The 26,802-nt window shown below is 60.9% G+C and overlaps 1 protein-coding gene across 2 annotated transcripts in view; it reads left to right on the forward strand.

The window, feature by feature from the left end:
• Positions 1-2,327: 2,327 nt before the first annotated feature.
• The window catches only part of UNC5A (unc-5 netrin receptor A), a 52,696-nt gene continuing 28,221 nt past the window's right edge, over positions 2,328-26,802 (forward strand). For both annotated transcript variants that reach the window (XM_036014129.1, XM_028528501.2), the window contains exon 1: positions 2,328-2,609. In XM_036014129.1, coding sequence (XP_035870022.1) covers positions 2,540-2,609 — 70 coding nt within the window. In that variant the 5' untranslated portion in view covers positions 2,328-2,539. The remainder of the gene's footprint in view (positions 2,610-26,802) is intronic.

The following is a 26,802-nucleotide window of genomic DNA, read 5'->3' on the forward strand; positions in this document are numbered from 1 at the left end:
GACCCATATTGGACAAATGAGAAATAAACCTTTACTGATCTGAGCCACTGAGACTGGAGGACCAATTTGTTACCACAGCATAACCTAGTCTATCCTGACTGCTACAGGGCTGAAGAGAGAGAACCAGAGAAGGGAAGAGATCAGTCAAACTGAACAAAGGAGAACCTTTCCTTTCCAGTACCCCAAACCTTATTCCCAAATTTTAATCCCAGAGCAGAAATTGTGGCAGGAGGAAATGGAAAGAGAGTGGACATTGAAATTGAACTTCCCAGGGAGCCATCTGGGCTAGCCCTGCAATCACGGAGTAAGACAGGGCTGGCCATGGGCATTAGGCACTGCCCTCCAGGTCAGCCTGAGTCACCTGTACAATGGGGATAGAATGTTTACTCACCAGGACTGAGTGTGAGGAACAAACCAGATTACAGATGTCGGAAAGGACCTAGTGGAGCCCCGCAGACACCGTTATGCTATCATATCACAGTCCGGCCCCCAAACTCAGTTTTCCATCCTCAGCCCCGCCCCGCCAGTGCCAGCACCCCAGTTCCTAACCCTGCCCTCCTCTTAGAGGCCCCAAGGCAGGTGCTGCTACTGTGCCACCTTACCTACCCAGCTCTTCCCTGGGACAGGGTGGGGCTGGGCACACACTGACCCCCCTGAGGCGGCGCACAAGCACACGTGCACAGTCCAGTTGGCTAGATCAGGCCCTCCTGACAGAGCACGTGCAAGCAACCCCCAAAGCAGAGCTGAAAAACCAGAAGCTGGTGCATATTTGTGGACATTTTGACAAGTTTAAATATCCTTTTATTTTTCAGTTAAAGATTTTAAATCAAAAGATTTCACACACAATGGTTTTGTGTTGAAATCTGTAGGGAAATTGGAAGGTGTGGCCTGTCCTGGGTTATAGTCCACTCCCCCCAACTGGCACGTGGAGCAAGAAAAGCCAGCTGTCCCTTTAGATGAGATCCTGTCCGCAGTCCCCAGAGCTGGTGTTGTCCCCCCCTGGCACTGAAGCCCTGAGCCTGCAGATGTGTATCTGGACATTGGCTGATGTTTTTTACAGGAGAGTTAAGAGGAAGGCAAAAACATTTCTCATAACCCTTTTCTATCAATAGTGGGAAACAAAAGACCGAGAGAGGGCCTCGTGTATCAAGAAATATAGAAGACCGCATATCTCTGTGGAAGCGAAGACCATTCTTACATCGCCCAGCGTGCAGCTCCAATTCACATTATCGCCTGGCCGCTGCAGGCGTTTCCGTCTGCGAGCCTGCCCTCGACCTTCTCATACCCCTCCCGACCCAGAGCAGGACTAGATTTTTCTGACCACTCGCCTGGTGCACTTGGTGCGCGTTTGTCATTTCCTTTCTCTTTCAAGGCAACCCTCTTGTTTATTTTAACACGGTTAGGGGATGGGGGTGGGGAACAGGAAATTCCAGCGGTGGTCACTATTGGAGGCTTTGGTAAATGACTCGACTTGCCCAAGGTCAAAGAGCTGGAAGGCGGAAGCGCCTAGAACCTACTCCAGGTCTCTCTAGTTCCCAAAATCCAGCCGGTTCCTTCACGCCCACGTCTCCAGCCTGTGCGCGCTCAGGGCGCAAATACCGCGCGCCGTCAGTTGTGCTGCGCCCTGGGGTTGTTTTCCTTTGGCAAACGTCGCCGCGGGTTTAGGAAAACCTTGGGTAACGCTGGGGTCCACCAGGCTACGTGCTTGGGACTGCCGGTGGCCGCAAGTCTGGCCTGCCAGGGCACCTCTGCGGGCTGGCCGGGAATCCGGGTGCTCTCCCGCAGTCCCTTATCCAAGCAGCGGGCTGGTGGCGTACCGCAGCGCGCTGACGGCCTCCGAGCGCGGCCGGGAGGCGGAAGTCGTGTGGGGTGGAGGGAGAGGACTGCAGCGGAACCTGCCCCGCGCACCCCTGCCCTGAGCTGCTCTCTGCAGGCTGGCGCTGCGCGGGGGTCGCCGCAGCCCCCGGCCCCTCCCGAGCCACCTGTGCGCAGGCTGACTGGCCCGGGAGAGCCCGGATCCGAGAACTGATCCACCCCGGGTTTCAGACTTCTGGCTCGGTCCCTGGAGACCGCGAGGGGCGGTGGGAGGCCTCCCCGCCCACTACCCCAAACCCTCCCCGGAGAGCCCAGGGCATTGCCGAGAGGGATCCCCGGAGCCGGAGGTGGCCCGCGAACGCAGCTCGGGGCGGCCCGGCCCCTCCTTCCTCCCCCCTCCGCCCCGCCCTGTCACTGCCCGCTCCGTGACTCCAGTCCTGGTTTTCCGGCGCCCGCCGGCCGGCTCCCCGGCTGCGGGGTCCGCGCGGCGGCTGGTCTGTGCGCGGCGCGGCTGGCGCTGCGCTCCGCCCCGGCTGCATTGCTGAGCTCCAGGTGCCCAGGGGAGCCACGCGCCGCGTGCGCCCCGTAGCCGGCCGCCCAGAGGCAGCTCAGTCCGCTGGCATGGGCCCGAGGGCGCCCCGGGCTGGGGCTCTGGGCTGAGGCTCTGAAAGCCGCACTACCGCCCGCGGGGCGCCGTGCCCGGCCGGCCCGCTCGCCCGCGGCCATGGCCGTCCGGCCCGGCCTGTGGCCAGCGCTTCTGGGCATAGTCCTCGCCGCCTGGCTCCGCGGTTCGGGTGAGTCACGTGCACGGAGGCTTGCGGGGGACCGTCCGTGCGAACGCTTGGTTCTGGGGGTGGGAGGTGTCCCTGAGTCGCGTTGCTGAACCAGGTTGGAAGCCCCCCGAGGCCAAACTTTACGAGGAGGGACGCGGGGGCCGCCTCTCGTTGCTGCGCAGCTTCGCCGCGCGCTTCCCCAGAATCCTGGGTTCTGCCAAGTCCGGGAGCTGCTGTCAGCACGCGAGGCTGGCGAGTGTAGGTGCCCCACGCCCCCGGGCGGGGGAAGTTTGCTGGCCGCAGGGCCCCAGAGCAGGGTCAGGGGTTTGAATCAACGCCGGGGGAAGCCTGACTTGGAGGGTCTCATATTAGAGGGTTTTGACCACATCCTAGTCCCCAGGAAATCGAGGAGGGTGGTTAAGATACCTCTTCCCGGTAGCATCTGCCTCAGCTACTCACAGTTCCCAGCTTGGCACCTGGCCTCTGCCCACGTCCAGAACACAGTGTCCTCCTCTGTCCCCACCACACACGCTCGCACACGTCCACACTCCTGCGTGGAGGCGCATACACTAGCCCCCAGCTCTTGCAGCCCTTACAGAGAGAGCACTGTGAGGCCGGGCTGGGGCTCCTCGCCCCCTTGGTGGGAGGAGGCGGAGTTTTGTTCCGTGGGGCCACTGCTGCTTCCCCTTCTCCCTTTTACTACACAGCCCTCTCTCCTGCCGTCTGTCCTGTTGATCGGCCACCCAAACCTGATCCACAGCTCAGCAGCCCAACTCCTCTGTGGGGTGGGGGCGAGTCCCCAGCACCCTTTGTCTGCTCACCCTGAGCTTGCACCCAGGCTGAGCTGTGGGTGCCTCCTGATCTCTGCCCCCACCCATGCACTCAGCAGAGCTGAACTTATTTATGTGTATGGGGGGGAGGGGTCACTGATGTGAAGGAGAGGGCATGGGGCTTGCCCTAGCAATTCCTGATTCTTGCTGCCCCAAGAACCTGGGAGATGCCCCTCTGCCTGGCCAGGCCATTTTAATCCCAGGGGAGTCAGGAGGGAGTGTTGGGGTTCCTGGGATTCGAAGCCAGGCTGATCAGAGATCAGTGAGTGATCACTCAGAGACCAGCCCGGTGATCGAGGCGGGTAGCTGTTTTCTTAAAGGGACTCCACGCAGCGCATCCTGCACCCACCAGTGCCTGGCCACCCTCCCAGCCTGCCTCCTCAGTCCTCCCTCTGCCCTATCACATCCCCTCTGTCTCCCTTCTCTGTCACCCCATCATCCCCCCCCAAATCCACCGAGCAAACCTTGCTGCCCCATGACCTCCCCTTCTAATCCTGACCGAGCCAGAGGCTGCACTGCCGCTGGGCGTGTGTTCATATTGCACACATGTGCGTGTTAGGAGTGTGTGCGCCACACGCAGGGGGTGCAGATTGCACCATTGACCATGGTGAGCTGGGGGTGTTCATGCTCTTCACCCAGGGAAGGCGTTGCCAGGTACTGAGCAGGTGCCCAGGGAAGGCTTACTGAGTCGGATGTGGGAAAGGGCTGTGTGGCCATGTCTGCATGTTGCCCACGTGAGCAGCGTGAGGACTGTGGGTTGGCATGTGTGCCCACTGATGACGGGGCCTGTCAGGATGTGCAGCGCTGGTGCAGATAAGGGGGTGGGGGTGCTGGCAAGACCGAGAACCACAGCCATGGTGGGGGGCTGCCACATGGGAACCTCAGGAGGCTGCAGAGTCAGGGAGCTGCATTCCTGGTTGGTGGGGCACCTGTTGGCCTGGCCCGAGGTTGTCCGGGCAGCTGGCAGGTGGGCCCCTGTGCCGCAGGACTGCCCTGGAGCATAGCTGGCCTCCTGGTACCCACTCACAGGCCTGTGGGAGGGGACCCCTTCTCTCCCGGGCCCCTTATTGTTGTTCCCCACAAGCTCCGGGCATACGTGCCCAGAAAGGCTGGCCCTGTGGTGACCCGGCCCCTCCTGCACCATCATCAGCTCCTCGTCAATGTCAGCCGGGGAATTCTAGTGGCCGAGGGAGGGACAGCCAGCCAGGCGGCAGGGGGTGCCCGGGGCCAGCACAATGGCAGCCTCCTGCTCCCCAGGCTGAGTGTCCACCCTGGATCACACAAAAGCCCGTGCCTTCTCCACACTCTCCCTCTGGGCCCCTCTGTGCCACCTGTGTCACAGGATTTTCCCATTCACATCCAGTCACACAGCTGGCACCTGCCTCCCAGTCCCTGTGGGCCCTGCACACCTGTGGGTTTCCCTGCACTCAGACCTCCATGGTCCAGGGGGAGGGGCCATGGGGAGCTGGCCCATCCTGACCCCGAAAACTTGTCCAGGTGGCCTTTTTCTCAGACCCCACCTCCATTCTCAGGGCTGGTCCTGGACCCCTCTGTCCACTCCTCACCCCAAGACTGGAACAGTTAGCAGGGGGGGGGGGTGTCTTAGTTCTTTAAGGCTATGAGATACGCTGCTCTTATTCTGCCTTGGGGACAGGACGGACGAGGCTTTGCCCCACCCGCCTCCAGGGGTCTCCAGAAGAGGGCTGCTTTTCTGACTCCCCTTTGCCTGTGTAGTGAGGGCCTTCCCTCAGGAGCCCAGGGACTGGCAGTGATGCTGGTACCAATCCCCCAACCAGAGGTGCTGGCCTGGTGTCCAGGAGCAGCCAACTTTGGCCTCAGCCAGGAGCCAGCCCTCCCCCCGCACCACACACCCTCGGACTTGCATCCCTTCCCCTGACCAGCACTGCTCTGGGCCACAGATCTGCAGACTCAGGGTGTTCAGTCTTGAAGGCGGGAGCTGCCCTGGGCCCCAGGCAGCAGACCCCTTCTCCAGGCGCAGGCCCCAGTGCTGGCTTGGCTGCCACCTGGGGACACATGTCCACATGCATGCATGCCTGGGCCTGCCCATCTCAGGCCCAGCGTCGTCTGCCGCTCCTCCCTCCCTCCCGAGGGCCCTGCCATCCCACCCCCATTCCCCAAGCCCAGGGCTGGAGACCTTAGAGTCTCCCTCAGCTCTCCCTTCTCCTTCATGCTTCACTTCTAATTTGTCACCAAGTCCTCCAGCTCAGGCCTACTTGTGACATTGCTCATGCCCCTCCCCTCCTGTGTCACTCCCCTCAAGCCCTTTTGTCCCTCGCCCGTCTCACCTAGACCAGCGCCGTGGCCACCCCCATTCATCCAGCTCCTGAGTCCCCTCCACTCACACGGATGCCCCTGGTGCTCAGGCTGGGAGCTGTTTCTCCCTGTGCCTGCCTCCAGCCCTGAGCCTGGGGGCCCTAGGGAAGCCTCCGAGTCACCACACTTCACTGGGTGTCCTCCTGGCCCTGCCTCCTGGCGGCTGTGCCTCCACACCCCCAGGCAAGGTCCAGCTCCCTCACTGTAGCTCCCCCATGTTGCAGAGCCTTGTACCCCTGGCCCTGCCAGCCACACTCCCCCCCTACACCTCAGCATCCTCTGCTCTGCCTGGGCCGTTCTGCTTATCTCAGCCCCCAGCTTCCATCCAGTCCCTCCAGAAGGCCTCCCCCACTCCTCGCAGGGTCCATGCAGGGGCCAGAGTGCAGCAATGAGCTCCAAGGGGCTACAGGACAGAGGCACTGGTTCCTCAGCCATGCAGGGGTGGGCTGCACAGCCTGGGGCCTGAGCCCCCCACTCACTCCAGTGCCTCCCACGGGTATGGCCCTTGTCTGTGGCGCCAAGACCCCGCTCTCAGCCCCCAACATGCCCCCCATCCCGGCCAATCAAGTGCTTTTCTCTGTTTCCTCCACTTGGGTTTGGGTTCTCTGGCCGGGCATGGGGTGGGGCAGGGAGGGACATGGGGGAGACTGCTGCAGCTGGGGGAGTTGCTTTGCCCCCGCAGCATCCCTCCCCACGCCTGTCCCCAAACACAGACTGCCCTGCTCCAGGGGACTAGAAATGGCACCCGTCCGGGGCAGGGGGGAGCAAGGTGAGACCCCACCATGGGGTGGTTTTGCCCTGGCCCCGCACACAAATGGCGAGCCAGCTATCATGAGTGTCCGTGTCTGTGGGTCCCTCACACAGATGGTATGTCCGTGTCTGTTGACTAGGAACCTGTCTGCCCACTGCCACCCCTCCCAGGCACACACGTCCCCAGATGTGTGTCTTCCTGTGTGAATAATGTCACTGGGTCCCAGAGCTGCAGACCCAGGTCCCTGGAAGGTGGAGCCGAGGGCCCGTGCTGAACAAACACCCCCTGCTGGTGGCCTCCTCAGGCCCGCCCTCACGCTCAGGGCTGGGTCAGCTCCAAGACTTGGGCTGCCTTGCGCACCACCTGCTTGGGGCTCCTGGTGAAGAATAGCCCCACACAGCCCAGCCCGACCCCAAGCGTCCTTGCCACCCAGACGGGTGCTCAGCTTCTGTGACCTGTCCTGCCAGCCCACCCCTTTGTTCCTCTGGTCCGCTCCCATGAGAGTGGCATTGGCAGGCCTTCCTGCCTTTTGGGGAGCATCAACCCCCCTCTTCCTATCAGGTGGGGTAGAAAGGGCGGGGACTGTGGAGGCAGGGCAGCTGGGGTTTCAGGCTAAGCCTCCTGACAAGGAACTTTTACGTCCACCCAGACGGTTCTCCGTCTGCTGAACGGGGCCACGCCTGCTGCCTGGGGTTGTGATAAGTCAATGGGCAACGCAGGGAGCACCTCAGGGTGGGCCCTGATGGGGAGCAAGCACCTATGACTTGTTGCCGCCTTCTTCCATTTTTCCAGCATTTGAAGGGACACAGTTTAGGGCAGGTGGGGCCTTAAGCTTCGTCAGGACCCGAGCCCAGAGGTGGGAGAGAAGGTCCCTTGTGCATGAGCTGCTTCACCTCTAACTGCTCCAGCCCCCTGCAGGAGCCACCCCCCTCGGGAGTTGCTGCCACCCCCACCCTGTGCCGCCCCCCCCCCCATCCCCCGCAGGGGCTCAGGCTATTTAGACTCAGAAGCCTCCAGTGTGAACAGATGAACAGAGCTTGTTTGGGGTCTGTGAAGAGGGTGTTTGGGCTCAGCTTGTCCCGGAACGTGGTGGCCAAGGGGGGTGGGAACCCTGGATGGAACTCTGTTCTAGTCTTGCTCTGCCATTTGATGGCTTTGTGATCTTGGATTAATCACTTAACCTCTCTGGGCTGCTCACCTCTTTGTATGGGAAAGGACTGGACTTGGTGACTCCGTCAGGGCAGAGGCTGGTGCCCATGGAGGCTGCCTTGGGATTCTGGGTTGGCCCGTGCACTCAGCAGCAGGTTCCCCCAGGAACTGCTCACACCTGCCCAGCACCTGCCAAAGCCACCAACCCCCCTGGCAGCTGCTGCCTGCATCGCCTCGGAGCCAGGTGGCTGCTGCTGCAGGGCTGAAGGGGGCTGTGCGGCCTGCCCAGGAAGCAAGGTTCTGTTTCAGTGGGTGAGCACTCCCAGGGCATGCACAAACAGCCCTTCTCAGGGCCCTAGGAGGTCAGAGCACCCGCTCCCGAGGCCCACTCTCTCAGGCACCCACCTCAGAGGCAGCAAGGAGCCTTAGGCCCCAGGGGCCAGACCTCCAAGCATGCGGAGGAGGTGGTGAATTGAGCTGGCAGGTTCTAGGGTGAGGCCCAGGGAGGTGCCTTGGATGCAAACTTTAAGTCATGCCAGTACGGGTCAGCCCCTGAGCATGTGGGTCAGCCCTGGGCCCCACCCAGTCCTGGCTGTGGGCCCACTCCTCCCTCGTACTTCTCCAGCTTTCCTGTCAGTCAGACAGAGTCATGAAAGGACTGGCCTCGTGGGTAGTTGTGCAGATGAGACAGCCTGACCCCTGTCAATCCTAGCACCCGCTGGGTACTCAGTAAGCGTTTGAGATTGGTGCTGATGGATACGGCAGAGGGCACTGTTCCATCCTGGCCTTGGAGGAGTGGGGTGGTCCTTGGTGGCCCCTTTGTAGGAGAGAGTGCAGCTAGGGGTCCAGGCGGGAGGGAAGAGGCCTGAGGGAAGGTCTCCATTTTGGGATGAGGCCAGGCCTGGCCTCTTTTCTCTGCCCCTTTGATGCTCAGGGCCAGGGCATATAGAAGTGGTAGAGTCGCACCTCCCAGGCGTGGTTGTTGCTGGCCCACTCCAGCCCTGTCTGAGGCAGAGAGAGGGGGACACTGCAGGCATCAGGAGTGGCAGCTGCTCACTCCCGAGTAGGTCACAAAGGGACAAGTTTTAGGTCCCAGGCAGGTGGGGGAGGGACCCTGCCATCCCTGCCTATGAGTGGGGCCATGGTGAGAGCGTGGGGTGCCAGCATCCTAGTGGGTGAGTCCCCAGACCAGGCCCTCCCCATGCCTACATGTCAGCGCTGTGTCCGTCTGGAAGGCTCAGGGTCACCTTGAGCTCCAAGCAAACATGTGGCTGGGACTTGGGGAGGAGTAGACAGTCTAGACGGACTGAGCCTGAAGGAGAGCTGCGGGGCTCCTGGGGAGGCCTGGACGCCATGTCCCACCTCTGTCCCACACCTCTCCGGCCAGGGCGGCAGGTGGCATTCCCGGCTTCCCACCCCAGCATGTCCAGCTGGCAGTCTGCAGGAAGGTACACCCCGAATTAGGCCCTGCCCCCTCCTAATTGAGGTGGAGACCAGATGGAGTTGAGGGGCTGTTGGTTTTTTCCATGTCTGCATCTTTCCAGCCCCTCTTTCACCACTATCCCCCCCCCCACCCCCCAAAAAAAGGGTGCCAGACGCAGGCATGTAGGAGTGCTAACTTAGCGTCCCTGGCGTGACCAGAACTCACCCCCTCCCCAAAACAACCCGACCTGGTCTTCTGCGTACTTGGCGGGCGGGGTCTTGGGCTAGAGGCCGAGGCCTGGCGGGCTGCGGGACGCGCGAGCAGCCCTAGGGCGGCGGCGCCTGGGCCAATGAGAGCTCGGGTCCCGGTGGGGACCTGCGCATCATGCCCGTCGCCCCCGCCTTCGCCCCCGCGCCGCGCGGGTCAAGAAGGCGCAGCGAACTCGGCGGCGGCGCGGAGCAGGGGCGGGTCCCTCCGCCCGCCTGCAAGCCCGCCCGCAGCCGCCCGCCGGATTAGTGGCTCTTTGTTCGGGGCCTGTTAACAAGTTCCTGGCTGAGCGCTCGGCTGCCGCAGGGGGAGCAGGCGTCCAGCCTCGGGGCAGGCGGCTGGCGGCCTCCGCCTCCCCCGGTTCTCGCACCAGCTGCAGCCCCCGCTGGCGCCGCGCCCCCGCCGCCTTCGCTGCCCCAGGACGGGGCTGGACGGCGCCCCCCGCCCCCGCCTCGGTTCTGCTCCCCGCAGTGTGGGGTGTACGGGGCTTGCGGAGCCCTAGCTGACTTCTCTGAGGAAGGGAGGCGAGCGGCCTGCCTCCAGCACCTGCTGGAGGTCCCGGGCCTCGAGTGCACCGCGGCGGTCCTCCCAGTTCACAGAAGCGGGAGGGCGAGGTGCTCCAGCTCCTGGCCGCCCCGGGGTTCCAGTCCAGCTCTTTCACACCCAAATGCGCTCTCCTGCTGAGAGGAGAGAGGACTGGGTCAGTCAGAGCAGAAGCCTTTTGGCTGTCACGTGTTTTATCTTAACTAATTTAGGAGTAACCGAGGTGGGGTTGGTCTCCGCCCGTGGCATCTGACAACAGACGGATAGGTGAGATTGGTCCCATTTTTCAGGTGAGGACACTGAGGCTCAGAGAAGTGACAGAGCTGAGACCCTGTTACTGCTCTGCAGGACTCTTGGCCCACTCTGCCCCTACGGTCATTTTCTGTCAGGGCCTTGTCTGGTGCCCATGGATTTGAAAGACCCCAGGAGAAAGTCAAGGCACCTTGATTCCTAGTCCACTTCCTCCCTACACCCCCGCCCCCTCATTTCCTCAACCTGGGCAGGGCTGTTGTCCAGATCACTGGGTTTTTATTACAGACCCGCCTGGGGGTTGGCTTTCTGACTTGCCCAGGGCCACAAATCTTCAGATGCAAAGCCACTGTCTTATAATGAGGGGGAATCCTCTCCCGTAAGCTCCCCAAATGGCTCTTCCTCCTGGGGCCACTCAGGATGGCTTCCCCCTTTTCATGCGTTTAAGACAGAGCTCCTGCTTGGCGCCTTCAGCCCCCTCAGCAGCTCCGCAGTAGCCAGGCTCTGAGCCCCTCCCAGCCTTCCACATCCTTGTCACCTGCCTCTGGGTAGCAGTCCCAGGCACTCACCCCACTGTGACACAGTGCCCAGCATGGACCAATAGCCCAGCACAGGATGCTAAATGTATCTGCTGCAAACATTGGAGATCCCAGCCTGAACTGGCTTAAGCCAAAAAAAAGAAAAGAGAAAAAGAAAAAGAAAACCCAAGATTTACTGGTGCATATAACTGAAATGGCAGGGGTAGCGGCTCTGGCTTCAGGCATGGTTGGATTCAGGGAGACCACTGTGATCGAGATCCATCTCATTTCTGCTCTTGGGGTGCTGGTACCACTCTCCAACAGCCTGCCCTGGGAAGTCCTAAGGTGGCTGCCAAGAGTTACCAGAGCTACATCCTTGCAGGCCAGTGTGGGCTGCAGGGTGAGGGGACGGAGACCATGCCTTCCCTCAGCCGCCAGCAGATGTCCAGGCCCTTCCTCACTGGCCCAACCCGAGTTCTGAGCCGGGTGTGAGCCAGCCTCGCAGCCCGGGGTCATCGTTATGCAGTTGAGCTTGGGCCTGAGCCACCCATGCCCCTGTCCTGCTGCTTAGGACATTTGCCACCACTCACAGCTTCCCGTCCACTGCAGAGGGATGGGCACAGTGGCCACAGCTGTGGCCAGTGTGCCATCGGTACATCCGGCCCAAGTATTCAGTGCAGAGGTTGGCCGGCACCAGGGGCACAGCCTGAGGCTCAAGGCAAAGACCCGAGTCAGGATCCACATCGGCTGCACCAGAAAACAGCAGTGGGCGTTCGACAGGTTTTGCGTCCCCTCACGCGTGCTGTCCCCGGCTCCACGGACCCCCTCCCCCCGGTGGTCCTGAGATGTTGTTGTACCAGGCGCCTGGCTGAAACCCAGCCTGGCCCAGACCTGCCGGAACAGGAACCCTGGAATAAGGGGAGCTGGCCTGGCGTGCCGCGTCCAGGGAGGTCCCAGCGACTCCCTCGGTGTTCCCTCTTCCCTTGGTCACCTGCAGCTGGCTGAGAAGCCCTGCCAGAATATCGCCTGAGGTTTGCATCAGGTTCACCAAATTCCAGTTGGTGGGTTTTGTATCTGTTCAGCTTTCAGCCCCAGTCCCCTCAGAACGTGGCCTTCGCGGGCATTTGGGGGCCCCTTCAGCTCAGCAGCAGGGCCCAAGCCAGACAAGCAGGTCACCCCCTGCCCCAGGACCTTTTCTGTTTCAGGGCCCCCCTTAAAGCCTCTTTTTCCTCCTCTTAACAACCCAACTTCCCGCCGGTACTTTCCCTTTTTTGCTTCAGTTTATGAGCATCGGTTTCCGTTGCTTGCACTCAGTGAGTCCACCTAACTGCCGCCTTCGCCGAATCCGACTTTCTTTTTTGAAAACTACACCACAGCCCGTATATCTCCTGCTCCATGGCCACCCCACCCCCACTTTCCCAGAGGTCAGTGGCGGGCTCTGCAGGCCCTCTGCCAGGACCTGGAGACTTACCGGACCGGACCAAGAGGCCTGACCACACTCGGGACAACCACTCAGCCCATGCAGACCCCACCTTCCTCCTGGAATTTGCCCTCGCTCTCCACTCAGTGCCCTGGCTGCCCAGTGCCCCCAGTCAGCAGGCCCACCCTTCTCTGGTCCCCCTCCTCCAAGCCCCCTCTGCTCTCACACAGTTTTTGCATTTCCCAGAAGCCTCAGCCCCCCTTGCTCAGTTCTCTGCCCCCTGCCTCTCATTGGCCCCTCTGTGCTGGTTTCAGGCCACCCTCCCGTGCTGGGCACATCTGGCCAGGCCCTGAGCCTGCCTCCGTGCCGGCAGCTGCCCTGACACTTTTCTGGACTCCTGCTCCCTCCAGACCCCTTGGGTGCACACAGCCAGGGGTCCCTCTACGGGGCACCCACCCTGCCCTCTCAAGACCCCTCTCCTTTCAGAGCCCTGGCCCCACTGGGGGCCTTGTCTTGGTGTGAACTGGCCGAAGCCCACCCCCCAGGAGCCAGGACGAACCCTTCTGAGGGTGCTCAGCATCTCCCGGCACAGACATGCTGGTGATTTCAGCAGTGGCTCTCTGGGGGGCTGGGGACTGCTCTGCCAATTTCCTTGGTGTAAACACTCCCACCACAGCCTATTTTAAGCTACCAGTGTAATGTCAACCGGCTCGCAAACTTCCAGAAATTTTAATGATGGGATCTCCTAAGCCAGGCTGAGCTGGTTCCAGCACATTGCTATTCCCTGGTCACAGGAAGGGAGTGACAAAGGCTCCTCAGGCCTCTACCTCCCACAGGCCCCCCCAGGCTTGGAGGGGCTACTCCGTCCAGGCGCAGGCCTGCCAGCGGACCGAGGGGTGGGGAGTCAGCTAGGTGCCCAAGGGTGGTGGTTGAGAGCCCGAGCTCCAGGGCTGACGGTGACTTCTGCTCTCAGTGCCTCGGTTTCCTCGTCTGGAAAGTGCAGGAAAGAAAGGCCGCTACCTCAGCGGGCTGCGAGGATGAGAGGGGCTGCTCCGTGCGGAACCCTTAGCCCAATGCCAGGCCCTCAGTGCGGCTCTGGAAATGGGAGCTGCCACCCCTGCTGGGTGGAGGACAGGGCGGAGCTCACACTTGACCTCCCTCTGTGACCACCCCTGAAGTGTGTGTGGGGTGTGGCGGGGTGGGGGCACAGGGTCCTGGGCTGATTGCACGGTGGAGCATCACCAGCAGGGCCTCTAATATCTCGTGAAGTGCTCATTTGAGGGGACAAGCTTTCAGGAGGGGGCTTGAGAAGGAAGCCTGATGCAGTAAAGGGTGACTCAGCCAGGGTGACTTGTCCTCGGCCAGGTGTGACTCCTGACAGCCTGGGGGCCAGGGCGTCCCCGGGACATGCAGGGGTCACAGTGACATTGGAAAGCCCCAGTAGGCCAGGCAAGGAGAGCCCAGCTGCTGGCCTGCAGGTGGCCTGTGGCTTTGGGGCTGGGCCCTGGCCAACCGCCTCATCCTCTAATCCCACATGGCAGGGGCCCCAAGGCCAGAGGTGGAGAGGGACTCTGCCCGGGACTCGGCATGTGGTGGGGTTGGGCCAGACAGTAAGGGGACAAGGACGAGCGCACAGGCACTCCCTGGTGACGGCGCATGTCCAGGGGAGCAGGAGGTGCAGCCCAGCTGCAGCAAACAGGGCCTATGGGGGACCAGCGAGTGACAGCGCTGGCTCCGCTGTTGAGCTGGGCAGCGGCAGGCAGTGAGCGGTGTTTAAGGAATATTAATCTGGCAGTGCGTGGACGATGGATGGGAGCAGGGAGAGGCTGGAGGCAAGGAGACCAGCCAGGAAGCCCAGCGTCATCCAGGCAAGAAATGACAAGGGCTCGGTTCCCAGGGAGCAGGAGGCAGGGATGAGCAGGAGAGAGGGAAGTGGGAGACCCTGGAGAGGAGGAGCCTCTGGGTCTGCGTGAGGGGGACAGGAGAGGCAGACACGATTCGGGCCTTTCGAGCCTGGGAGTCGATGTCAGGAGTGGAAAATGCACAGGGAGCCATCAGGAGGGAGAGGCCAAAAGAGCAAGAGGGCTCCTTGGGGTGGGGCCCCACCCCGAGCAGGGCTGTCAGGCAGGGCGCTTTGCCCACAAGCAATGGAAGCTCCCTGCAGCCAGGTTAAGTCAAGGGAACGTAACGGTGTGACAGCTGGCGAATTTGGTGGGTGACAGAGGGACAGGTGTGAAGTCCTGTCCCAGGAGAGAGGTCCTCAAAAGGTCTAATGGGCAATGGGCCGTCCTGTTTGATTCAGGACACTGGAGGCAGGAGAGATGCGGGTTGGCTCTGTCCTGTGCGGCCCCGAGGGCAGGGCCGGGACAGCAGGTGAGACCCGGGGGCTGAGAAAGTCCTTCCTGACTAGCAGTGAGCGGTGGGAGCCAGGAGGAGCTCCAACTTTGAGAGGAGGGGAGGCCGCTGCGAGGAAGGCTGTGGGGAGAAGCCACTCAGAGGAGGCCTGGAGGAAATTGCGCCAGTCCCCGGAGGAAACCTGTGCCATTCGGAAGCAAGAGGAGTCGCTTGAGGGCCAGTGCTCAGAGCCCAAAGCCACCATTAGAGCGCTGGGGAAGAGGGGGGCAGGCAGGACACAGAGGCACCTTGGGATTTGTGGGACTGGGACCGAAGTCTTCTCTGGAGCCAGAGAAGGCAGGGGTCCTGCAAGGCTTCAGAGGGGCAGGGGCAGGAGCAGAACAGGCAGGCTGAGTGCTTACCGTGTGCAAAGCTCCCTGCAGGAAGGCTCGGAGGCTGAGTGAGCAGAGTGACGTGCTCAGGTCCCAGGGAGGCCACCGAAAGTCCAGCCAGCCTGGTCCCTCTGAGCATCCATCTGGGTGAGGGGGCCGGGTGGCAGGCCCAGGGCCCATGAGCTCTCGAGGGAAGTGAAGAGGATGGATGGTGGGGGGCGGGAGGCAGGGTGAAGTGAAGACAGGCCTTGTGGGCAGGTTAGCAGCATCAATGGAGCCCCAACCGTGTGCCTGGCCTGTGCCAGGTGCTACGATGCACAGCAGACAAGGCGGGCACGGTCCCCACCCTTGGGGAGCTCATATTCCAGTGGGGGGTTGTGGCCAAACAGGACAGTCAGAGCCGGAGAATGCGGGCCTCACCTCAACAGTTGGAAGGCAGCGAAAAGGGCCTCGTGGCCAAGCGGCCACAGCCAAGCCAGATGTGGGCGTGGTGGGCGGCAAGTCGGGCTGGCCAGAATGGTCAGGCCGCCCCGAGGCAGCCCTATGTGAGCTGAGACCTGAGTGCCTGGAAGGAGCTGGCTGTGGGTGACGCTGCGGGGATGGAAGGACTCCGTTCCTGGAGGGTCCACAGGGCAGCGTGGCACTGGGGGAGGAGAGCAGCGTGCCTAACCCATGTTCACTCAGGCTGCACTCAGCCCCTCCACTGCCAGTAAGGCACAGAGTGGCCAAGGCAGGTCTGGTCAGGCCAGCCGGGTGAGGGAGGTGGCTCAGAGGTGGGGGTGCTGCACGAGAGCCCAGGTCTGGGGACGCTGGCCTCAGCCCTGGACTAGGGGTTGGGAGGCCCTGCCCCAGGTCTGCTGTGTGTTCAGAGTGTGAGCCCTGAGCCAGACACGCTCTCTGGCCTCATTTGTGAAATGGGGAGAATGATCCAGAATGACTGGGTCTGGGCTATTGTGGAGCTGATCCTGAGGTGGAGGCGTGGGGGGTGGGGGGGGGGACAGGGACAGGGAGTCTGTGGAAAGAGGCAGGGCAGGCCCCTCCACCCGTCTGCAGTCCCAGTGCCTCTGTCCCCATTGCCTGCCAATGCCAGCCGCCAGTGCGATGAGCTGAGGTCCGATGAAGGGGAGTCTCACCCCCTGCTTGAGCACTTTGATATATCTGTTTGATATATAAATATATGTATGTTTAAGGCAAAATTTGTACAATATAAAAGTAACCATCTTAAAGCTCCCAGGGTAGTGGCATCTGGTACATTCAATCACCACTTCGATCTGTTCCAAAACACTTCCATCACCCCTGAGGGGACCCCATTAGCCGTTCGTTACTCCCCATTCGCCCCGCGCACCAGCCCCCCGGGACACTAGCCTGCTTCCTGTTGCTGTGGGTTTGCCCACTCTGGGTATGTCACGTAAATGGAGGCCTGCACTGGGTGGCCTTCTGTGGCTGGCGTCGCTCACTTGGCGCACTACAGCCGCAGTGCATCCGTGGCGCATCCGCGGCGCGGCGCAGCGTGTCAGCACCGTGCTCCTTTTCAGGCCGGATAACGCTCCGCGGCATGGACGGACCACCTCTGGTTTATCCGCTGTCACCCACTCGGGTCGTTTCTACCTTTTGGCGATCGTGATTGATGCTGCTTTAGACACTGGTGTGCAAGGACCTGTTTAGACACCCGTGTCCGGTTCTCCCAGGCTCATGGCTGGGAGTGGAATTGCCGGGTCACATGGACTGGCCAGACTGTCTCCCTCGGGAACCGCACCCATCCATGCTCCCACCAGCAGCGTACGAGGTTCCAGCTTCTCCCCAGGCTTATTGCTGATATAGTACATTCTTTAAGGAGTCTTTTTTAAATTGACTTTTGAGAAAGAGAGAGACATCGATTCGTTGTTCCATGTATTGATGCCCTCATCGGTTGCTTCTTGCATGTATCCTGACCAGGGATCAAACCTGCAACCTTGGAGCAGGGCAAGACGCTCTAACCACCCAAGCTGCCTGGGCAGGGCTCAATGTGTTAAATCCTTGTGGAAGTTATTTTTTCTCCTTTCTTGGTGCTCACGCTTCTCAAGTGCTTGCGTCTGGGTGGAGCCTGGCACTAGGCCGCGCAACCCGGCCTGGTGCGGGTCTCGTGGTCCAGGGTGGGCATCTAAGGGCAGGCTGGGGGACATAAGCCCCCTCTAACTCTCCCTGGCTCTCAAACCTCCAGTAGTGGGCCAGGCTGACTGTCAGGGGCCTCACTGTGACCCGCCCACCCTCAGGACCCCTGCTTCCTCCTCCACTTCCCTCTTCCTCGAACGCCTGGCCTGGAGCTGCTAGGCTGCTCCCTGCTCCACTTGGTGTGTGAGGCTGGTCACCAGGACAAATGCGGCTACAAACAGTGCGGCAGGCTGGGTGCTAATTTGTCAGACGCAGTGTGTGGCTGTGATTCCGAATACATTAACATTTTCACATGAAATCATTTCAATTTTTAGTGATTAAGAAGTATTTGTTTTAAAGCATCAGGGTGATTTACTGCAGGCCTGGGGGACAGTGGGGGCAGGGGAGCCCCAAGTGTGATGTCATTCGTGGGCACCAGCGCCAGCCGAACGCTCGCCCGTCACCAGCCTGTGCCCGCTGTGGGCTTCCCAGGCGTGGGGCTGCAGGAGGCAGGAGTGGGCGAGTTTCAGGCCCTGGGGTGGGGGGAGAGCGTAGGGCCTGAGGGTCCCTGGAGGGCTCAGGGCCCAGATGTCTCAGCCCCTGCCTTCTCTCCTCTTCACCATGTCACTCCAGCCTCACTGAAAGTCACCTCCTCAGAGAGGCGCCCCTCAAGCAGCAGCCTGATGCTGTGTGTGTTGGCCTCTCTGAGGCACTAGCTGACATCGGGAATGACTTCTTTATTGACGGGCGTCTTTGTTCTCTACTTCCCCACCCCCTGATTAGAGCATAAGCTTCTTGAGTGACTGTAGGCTGCTCACTATTGAGTCCCCCCGTGCCTAGAACAATGCCTGGCACTAGAAGCTCAGTATTTGTTGGCTGGACACAGATGGGTGGATGATGGATGGATGGATGGGTGGGTCAATGGGTGGGGTGGACGGATGTATAGGTGGGTGGGTGGATGGATGGGTGGGTGTATGGATAGGCAAGTGAGTGGGAGGGTGGGTGGGTGGGAGGGGGGGAGGCTGATTGTTCGGGGGACACAGCAGACCCTCACCGTACCATGTGTCCTATCATCCTAGAGTCAAGCTCCCTCTGGGACCGGAGGAGCCCCAGCCCACCCCAGGCCAGCACCCTCTGGTGTGCCAGGCTTCCAGGCAGCTGGGAAGTCCAAGCTCGTTAACACTAGGGCCGGAACTCACAAGCCTGCACCCCTCCCTCTCCCTCCTCACCCCTGCTCTTTAAGGTCTGTCTGTGCCTCCCTCTTGAGGAACCTGGGAGCCACTGAGGCTTCCCTAGGACTTTGGACGGACCAGCTCCCCCAGGTCCCAGCCTCTGCCAGCCTTCTTGGCCAGGACCCCTCTCCTCCCCTCCCGGGGGCTCTCCAGTAGGGCGGCCCTCTCCAGAACAGCTCTCAGGACAGCTAAGGACTGGGCATGAAGGACAAGCCTGCAGGGACCGGTGTGTGTGCATCTCTGCCCGGCGCAGTGGTGCCAGGACGAGCTCAGGGCTTAGGCGAGCGAGCCTCGGCTCCTGCAGGCCTCTCTCTGTCAGGGCCAGACAAGAGACCCTTCCTCACCCTTTTGCACCCCCAACTTCTGTAGCCCTGCACCCCACCCTGGAACAGACCCCCCCCACCACCTACCCCAGTGAAAGGAAAATAACTGGAAGCTTTTATTGTTCAACAGAAGCAACATCGGAAAACAATGATTGTTTCCTTTACCTGCTGTCTCCTACAAGAGAGCCGGGCTGCAAAGTACGATGAACCCTTCTGTGTGAGCGGGCTGCACCTGGTCCAGGGTGCGAGCCACAGCACTGCAGCGGGCCCCTCTGGTCAGCTGGGGTGGGAGTCCCTGGGGCCCACTCCCTGTCCCTGGGGCCAGGTCTCCCAGGCCAGGGCTGGGGCCCCTCCCGTGCACCCCACTTGTACCTACACAGGCACACCTTCTCAGGCTGGGACTGCTTGGCACAGCTCACACACAGGTGTGTCCCGCAGGCCCTGCCCTGCAGGGCAGGCCTTGGATCGGCCCTTCCATCTGCTCCTCGGAAGACTTGTCGGTGTTGGGGTGCATGGGCTTGTCTTCCGGAATAGGGGCCCTCTCCCCACGGCCCTGTTCCACTGTGGCCCCCGTGCAGCCTCAGCCACTCGGGACCAGGGCCCTAGCACTGTCCGGGACTCCTGTTCTGCCCTGGGCCTGGTAACCTTGAACCTGTCTCCTCCCCGCCACCCCCCTTTACCTCTTAGAGCCTGACCCCTGGCCACTGCCTTCCTCATCTGTCATCCCGTCCCCACTCACTGTGCCTGTGTCTCTCTGAAGCTCAGGGACTGCCCTGTGTTGTCCTTAGCACTTGCACATGTGGCCTCTTACAACAGAGCCCTGGGGGGCGCCCTACTCCTGTTTCACAGCCTCCTCAGACGCTGGCCGGGGGTGGAACAGGCGGCAGTCTGACTCAGGGGGGCGCTCTGAGCACCACATGGGGCAAGTGTCGGGAGGTGCTTGTGGCCAGGACTGGAGTTCGTGCCGAGTGCACTTTCTTGGGGTCGTTCCTGCTGTTCAGCTTGGAGCAAATCACTCTGCTTCTCCCGCTGCACTTCACTTCCTTCATCTGTGACATGGGGTGGCGCTCGCCTGCCCGGTAGGGGGAGAACATCTGTGGTCAGCTGGCGACAGCGGCTGGGGTGAGGGCCGGGGGTGGGTAAGGAGGAAGACCTGTTAGCTGCTAGCCTTGCTGCTGCCACGGTGACCGGGGCTGGAAGTTGAGGCTGAGAAGACAAGTGGAGTCCGAGGCCCTCCATGCCGCACCAAAGAGCCTCACGCCGCTGCGGAGAGTGGGACTCTGCGGAAGATGTCAGATCGGGCAGCCCGCGTGCTCAGGTCCAGGTTGCAGAGGGAGCTTGGTGGCATGTCCGTCAGTGCGTGAGAGAGCCAAGTCAAGACCGGAATGACCCAGATGAGGGCTGGCAGGGCCAGGACTGTCCAGCCGTGCTGAAGGTGGGCAGGCAGGGCTCAGGGTCACCCCTCAGGCAGAGGCAGATTGAGGGGACAGTCACAGTCTGCATGGGGCTGGCCTCCGCCTGGACACTCCTCTCTTCCCTGTCTGGTGCCAAGGACAGAACTGGAGCACGTGGAGGCCACTCTGGCCTCCGGGACATGGGTGAGTGGCTAAGCCCAGGGCCCAGCAGGAACCCCTGGGGCTGAGGCCAAGTCAGAGTTGAGGGGAACTCATCTCAAGAGGATCTTTATTTTAGGCCCCTGCCCAGCACTGGGGTGCAGTCCCTCTGAGTGAGCTCTGGAGCCTGGCTTTGTCTTCTGGCCAGGCTTGGGCGCAGCAGGCTGGAAGGAGGCGGGTGACAAGCCAGGGGGTGAAGAAGAAATGAAACCACTGCACACTGCCGGGAGGGCAGGAGGGAACCAAGGAGGGGCTGAGATGGCCCCCCATCTCTCCTCCTCTCAGTCCCTGTCCTGTCTGCCTGTGAGAGGTGGCTGGCACTCCCCGACCCTGCCGAGGTGCGTGCCCCACCTGCCTCCTGTCTCCCCAGGTAGCTGCCCCAGCTGGGCCACCACTCAGCTGTCTGATGCATTCCCCAGGGCCCAGGGAGGGACCATTTATGTAAAGATCTTCTGTGGACCTTATTCTCTGGGGACCCTGAGAGGAAGAAAATTGCTGGAGGGGGGGACCAAAAAGAGCAAAAACCACCTGCTTTCAGAGCTCTGGAGCAGCAGCACTGGTGCAGAAGGGAGCAGGGCCCTGCTTGCTTGGAGACGGATCTGTCCGGAGATCTGTCCGGAGGTGTCAGTGCCTCCCGCCCTCTGTCTTGCCCTCTGCCTGTGTCCCCACAGGCATCTGAGCCCGCCAACCCCTCCCCCTGCCCCACCAAGGTGCTGGGAGATGGTGTTCCTGATTGTCCTCTAGTTGGCTGGTGTTCCTCCCCCATTGCTTCCAGTTCTGTGTGGGGCCACAGCATGCTGCGAGGGTTCCTGTGGGGACCGGCCTCATGTGCACCATCCTCTGTGGCTGGGCCAGAGGGGCTGGCAGGCTAGGCCCACCCTGTGCCAGGTGGCTAGGGGAGAGACAGGTGCTGGTGTGCCTACCCCGAGCAGTGTGGAGTGTGAGTGGCTGACTCGAGTGCTACGGGCCCTGGCGGGTGCTCCTGTGTCTCTCTAGGCTGGGAAGCATCACCCGTTTGGGATTCCAGAGGCAACTGCTTCTCACGGAAGCATTTGGACACTCCAGGCCCCCACCTTGCACCATGGGCAACCCCTGTGTTCTGTAGGCAGTGTGGCCAGGGAGAGAGGGGGTCTCAGGGTGGCCTGGTGGGATGACAATGTTCTCATGCATTCCATGAACCTAGGAATGGGGCCTCCGGCCTGCAGCTGGTGTGTGCACCTGGAGGGGGACATTGGCATTTTTGTGATGGAGGAAGTGTGCACCCGTGGGTGAAGGTGACCTCCCTGCAGGCTCAGAAAGCATGAATGCCCACCCCTCGAGGCTGGCCCCTGGGAGCACAGGACCACCCGCCAGGCCTGCCTCTTTCCTCTTCCTGCCTGGTCTGGCGTGAGCTCAGTGTGTGACTCTCACATGAATGTTCCCAGGTGGGCGCCCTGCCCACTGCTGAGAGGAGCCCCCTTCCAGGACTCTAACCACCCAGTCCAAGTTCCAGGGGAATCCTTGATCCTCTCCCAACAGTTCCAGATGCTCTGGAGCCTCCGATCCTTTTCTCCCACATGCTGGCACCCCTACCCGGCCGCGCCCCCTTCCCTCCTGTCGAATGTGAAGTCACTGGGCTGCTCAAAGGGCAGCGTGACCGCCTGCTCCGCATGCAGGCATGTGAGCAAGGGGGGCGTGGGCGTGGGGACAACCTATGCCTGAGCTCAGGTGCCGAGGCACCCGCATCGGTACCCGTGGGTACATTGATAAAGGGTGTGTGTGTGTGTGTGTGTGTCCTCCTGTGTTTATCTACCGTGTTCTGGGTGTGGATTTCCCAGAAAATGGATTCTTTGGGAACTCAGAGCACCTGTTCCCTCATCGATGAGGGGCTGACAAAGCAAGGAAACAAAGGTCTGAATGAATAAGTATCTTCAGGATGGAGAAGTGTGAGATGTGAGCTCAGCCAAGAATTGGAGCTGATCTTTTTTTATTTTAACATTTAAATAAAAGATCTGGAAGAGGATGTGTACAGTGAAATCACCAAGTTTGCAGTGAAGTCTAAACTCTTCTGGGGAGGGGGTGTGCCAAAATGCCACACCTTTGAGGGGTTCGCTTCAGGAAAATCTCGTCCTGAAAGGCAGCAGGCTGGGCAGAGGATGGCCAGCAAGTTTTAGTTTGGGGAAAAGATGGGGAAGGTGTCTAGGGGAGGGTGTTTGGAGCTTCCTTCCTAAAGAGGGACCCAGGCAGGTGACAAAAGGTGGCGCACGGCCGGGAAGGGAGTTTGACACCAGCCATCCCCTTCTGTGTCGGACACATGAGTGAGGGGCTCCTGCATCCAGCCGTCTAGTGTGCTTGTGGTTGTGCCTTTTTAGGGGAGCAGCAGGCTGAGACTGGGGGAACCTGGGTTTTCATACAGACTCACATGAGGTGGATGATTCACTTTCCTCCCTTGACCCTCGGTCTGTGTGCCTGTGAAATGGAGACAGAGATCCCCGGGGCCCGCTCCCCCGGATGTGAGAGAGACGGGGCTCACGCAGAAGACCGTGTGTGGTGCCCCTGTGAGTGGTTGTCGTCAGGAAGAGTTGTGATGAGCAGGGAGCTGTCATATAAAGCCACTAGCCCGTCTGGGACAACTTCAGTGTACGGAGAGAGGCTAAGGAGGAACGTGGCTGAAACCTATAAAACCAGAAAGGGCGCAGAGCAGGGGACGGGGGTTGGTGAAGGACCAAAGGAAGCCTCCCCGCTCCTGGGTCCCCCAGGCGAGGTGAGTTTAAACCCGGTAACAGGAAACCCCACAGCACTCAGCAGGGAATAAACTTGGAAAATAATTTCCCCAGAGGTGATACAAGCTGGAACTATAAATTGCTTCCAGAAAGGTTTAGATAAGTTCATGGATAGCAGTTCTTGGGCAAAATTAGACTGTCGGGAGGCCTCACCCTGTGAGGATGGTGTTGTGGGGAAAGTCCCCAGCAGAGCCACACGCCCAGCTTGTCTCTGTCCCACGAGGATGGCTGCCCGCTCACCCCTGCCTTTACTTCTTTCCCAGTCCCTCACCCCATTGCCAGGCCCTCACCTCTTAAACTCCATCCCACAGAGCTCCCTAGTCCCCCTCCCAGGTCCCCTCCCTCACAGTGCCCACCTGCACTCCTGCTCGCCTGTCCCCCCGGAGCAGCCACCCCCCTCTGCGTGCTGTCTTCCAGTGCAGGCACCTTGCCTGGGGGTGCCTGGGGGCCGGTGAGGCCTGGAAGCTCCTGCCAGGCCGTCCAGTTAATGCTCTTGGCATGTAGCCTGTCTCTCCGGCTGCCTGCCCAGAGCTTGTCTCTGACTGGCTGCCTCGCCAGGGACCCCTGCAGAGGCTGGCTGAATCAAGGCTGGCGTCCAAGCCCCTCAGAGACCCACAATCTTGGAGAGGGTGGGCACCTGAGGATACACAGGGTCACCACCAGGTAACAGGACTGCTCGGGTCTATGCCAGGTTATCTGTCTCGTGCAGAAGGTCCTGGGGGACTGGACTTAGCAGGGGGCGCAAGGTTATGGAGCCTGCTTCCCCGCCGTGGTTGCTGAGGTGCCTTGAGCCCTTCCCACGTGGCCGCGGACGGGCTGTGCAGCTTGCCGAGAGCTCTGTTTCAGCACCGCGGAGAGCGTCCTGGGACGCGGCGGGCGCGCTTTCAGCACAGCGGACAGCTCCGCTCGGTTGCACCGCCAGTGTCTGGGCCTGCGCCTCTGCCGGCTCCCCCGGGGAGATCCCCACCGCCACCCCCAGAGAAATCACTTTTCCACTAGCCAGGATTTACTGAGCACCTGCCTACTCTGAGCCAGTCCCCGTTTTAGACGCCGGGAGCCTCCATTCTCCGGGTCGTGGACCCCCACCCCACAGACCTCCACTGACATCCCTAGAGCTTACTGCAGGCACGGTGGCCTGGCAGGCCCGCGCAGGGCGAACAGATCATGCTTTTCTGTATATCTGCTTCTCTGCCCAGCTCTCGAGAAGGGGCTGGAGAGGTAGGGAGCAGGGTTGGTGAGGCCAATTCCGATGGTATTTTAGGATGCTCGTGTGATCCAGCCATGACCTTGCCGAAGAGGCTTGCAGGTTCCCGAGTGCCCATGGAAATAAACAGCGGTGCCCGCCACGCAAACCCTTGGGTAGAATGTTCCTGCTCCGTCTGGCCAGCTCTAGTTTCTTACCTCTCTTCTCCATCTCTTACACTCCAGCCGAACTGGATTCTCAGTCAAGAATATTTTGGTTGTAATATGACAGAAGGACAGACTTAAACAGCCAGTGGACGTTACTGAGTCTTGTCACTGGGGAGCCCCCAGGTGTGGCTGACGTCAGGCGAGGCTGGGTCCACCAGCCGCAACGCTGTTGCTCTGGACTGCTCTCTCCAAGCCTCTGCTCTGCCTTCTCCGGTGCTGGCCTCGTCCTCAGCCTCTTCGTGGAGGCCCCTGGCAATTCCAAACCTGCCCTGTCTTGGAAGCAAAATGACTATAGCAGCCCAGACCTCACACCCTCACCCCTCACCCTTCAGGGGAGCAAGTGTCCTCATGGACTGGTTCCCATGCTTCTCCCAAACCAATCACACAGCCAGGGCAAAAAATACAACTAGTTTAAGCCAATTAGGGCCCACTCCTGGAGCTAGGGGGGAAGGGAGGTCATGTCCATCCAATCACACAACTAAAATGGGAAAACAGGGGATCCCAGACGGACACAGCTGCTGTTTGGAGGGATGGGAGAGCTGGAGGCTAGGGAGGAGGCAACAGGTGTCCTGGCACTGTGTGTGCTCTTTGTTCTCTGCTTCTGCGATTTTTCACCTGCTGGTCCCCTGTCACCCCGCCTCCTGATAACCCTGTGTCACCTTCAAAGCTCTTCTCAGATGCTGCCGACTTCCCGACACCACCCTGTCACTCACTCCCTCCGGGAGTCGCGTCTGCCTGCTCTGATCCCTGCCTGTACTTGGCTCACTCTCTCCCTCCTGTCTCCTCACCAGTCCCTCTTGGCAGGCAGTGAGGGGAGGAGGGGACATGCTCCCCAGGGCACGTGCACTGGAGCTGGGTGACGGATGGGTGCTGTCAGGTTGGCTCAGTGGGGCGGGATAACCACCTCGCTGAGCTGCAGGCAGGTTTGGGGCTGTCCCCGGCTGTCGCCCCCAGTGAGAGTGTGGACCTGCCCGGTCTGTGGGTTGAGTCTTTGCCCCTGAAGCTGCCCTGGCAGAGCCAGTCTAAATGTGACAGGGTGACAGAGGATGCACGTGGAGGAGGTGGCCTAGCCTCAGTGAGCGCTGAGGCACTTGGGGGCAGGTCTGTGGGGGCCCAGAGCAGATGCTAAGATGCAGGGTCCCTCCTTCTCCTCAGCGTGGTAACCTTCTTCAGGCCCTTCTGGCAGTGGCCAGGGGTGGGGGAGTTGGTGAGAGAGGAAGGACTTGTAAGGACCTGCTAGTCTCAGGGAGGGGACACTGGAGCTGAGTGTCAGGGGGAGGAGGGAAGGAACTCAGAGGCACTGGGAGGGGCAGATGTGAGAGTGTGCAGTGATGGGCCGGGCCAGGGGCTGGGGAGGGGCCAGAACCATTTCGTTCATTCCCCACCAAGCCTTGTAGCTTCCCTCCACACAGTCACAGTCACAGTCACATCAGCACCTTCCCTTCTGGGCTCCAGTTCCAGTGACAGGGCAGGCTCAGCCCCGGGCGACCACATCTCCTGATCTTCTCTGTTTGACAGGGGACCTGCACCCAGTCTAAGGGCCCTGGTCTGCAGCAGAGCCCAGGGTGGCCGAGGGCTCATGTGAGTGACAAGTGGGGGTTCTCTGTCCCTCCTGAGCCCTGTGAGCACTGCCTAGAGGGAGCTTGTGGATAGGACAAGAGAGAGGCTCCTCCCCAGCCTGGCCCCAGGCCTCCCCACCGACCACCTTCTCAGTCACTCACTGAGGGTGTTTAGTGTGTCCAGGCCAACTCCGTTCTACAGTGGACCAGATGGGACCAGGTGGAGGAGACCTGCCCCGGTGACCCCACTCTGATGACCTTACAGAGGTGGAAGAGGGCTGGGGCTGGGAGAACACCCTGCTTGCCCCGCTGCCGCTGGGTGGCCTGGCCAGGGTGGGGAGTGTTGCCGCCCTCTAACCCCCTCATTCTGGGTATCTGGGCCTTGGTTCCCTCACTGGGAAACTTCGTCCTCCAGACAGAGGGCGCCTCAGTCCGTTCCCACTGCCGTAACAGAAGTGCCACAGGCCTGGAGGCTTAGGAACGGGCATTTACTGTATTTCTCACAGTTCTGGAGGCCGGGAAGTCCAAGATCGGGGTGCCAGCAGGTTGGGTGCCTGCTGAGAGCTGCTTCCAGGCTCGTAGCCAGGCCTCTTGTCCCTGTGTCCTTGGTGGTGGGGGCGAGGGAGCTCCCAGGACCCCTGTGACTGGTTATAGGGGCACTGATCCCGTTCAAGAGGGCTGCTCCCTCAGGACCTAGTCACCTCCCAAAGGCCCCACCTCCCAATACTGTCACCTTGGGGGTTAGGATTTCAACATAGGAATTTGGGGGTGGGGGACATAGACATTCAGTCTATAGCAGAGATAGCAGAGGCGTTGAATGGACGCAGTGTGACTCAGTCGTGCGTGGAAAGCCATGGCAGGCAAGGTCGGGAACCATTCCTGTCTCTTCTGCTGAACTCGTGAGGTCCTGGGGCCGGGGCAGCGTGGTGATGCTCTCGGAGCTAGAGTTCCAGGGAGCAGCAATGGTCCTCGAGC

This window comes from Phyllostomus discolor, chromosome 13 (assembly GCF_004126475.2).
Source record: "Phyllostomus discolor isolate MPI-MPIP mPhyDis1 chromosome 13, mPhyDis1.pri.v3, whole genome shotgun sequence".
Taxonomy (NCBI): Eukaryota; Metazoa; Chordata; class Mammalia; order Chiroptera; family Phyllostomidae; genus Phyllostomus; species Phyllostomus discolor.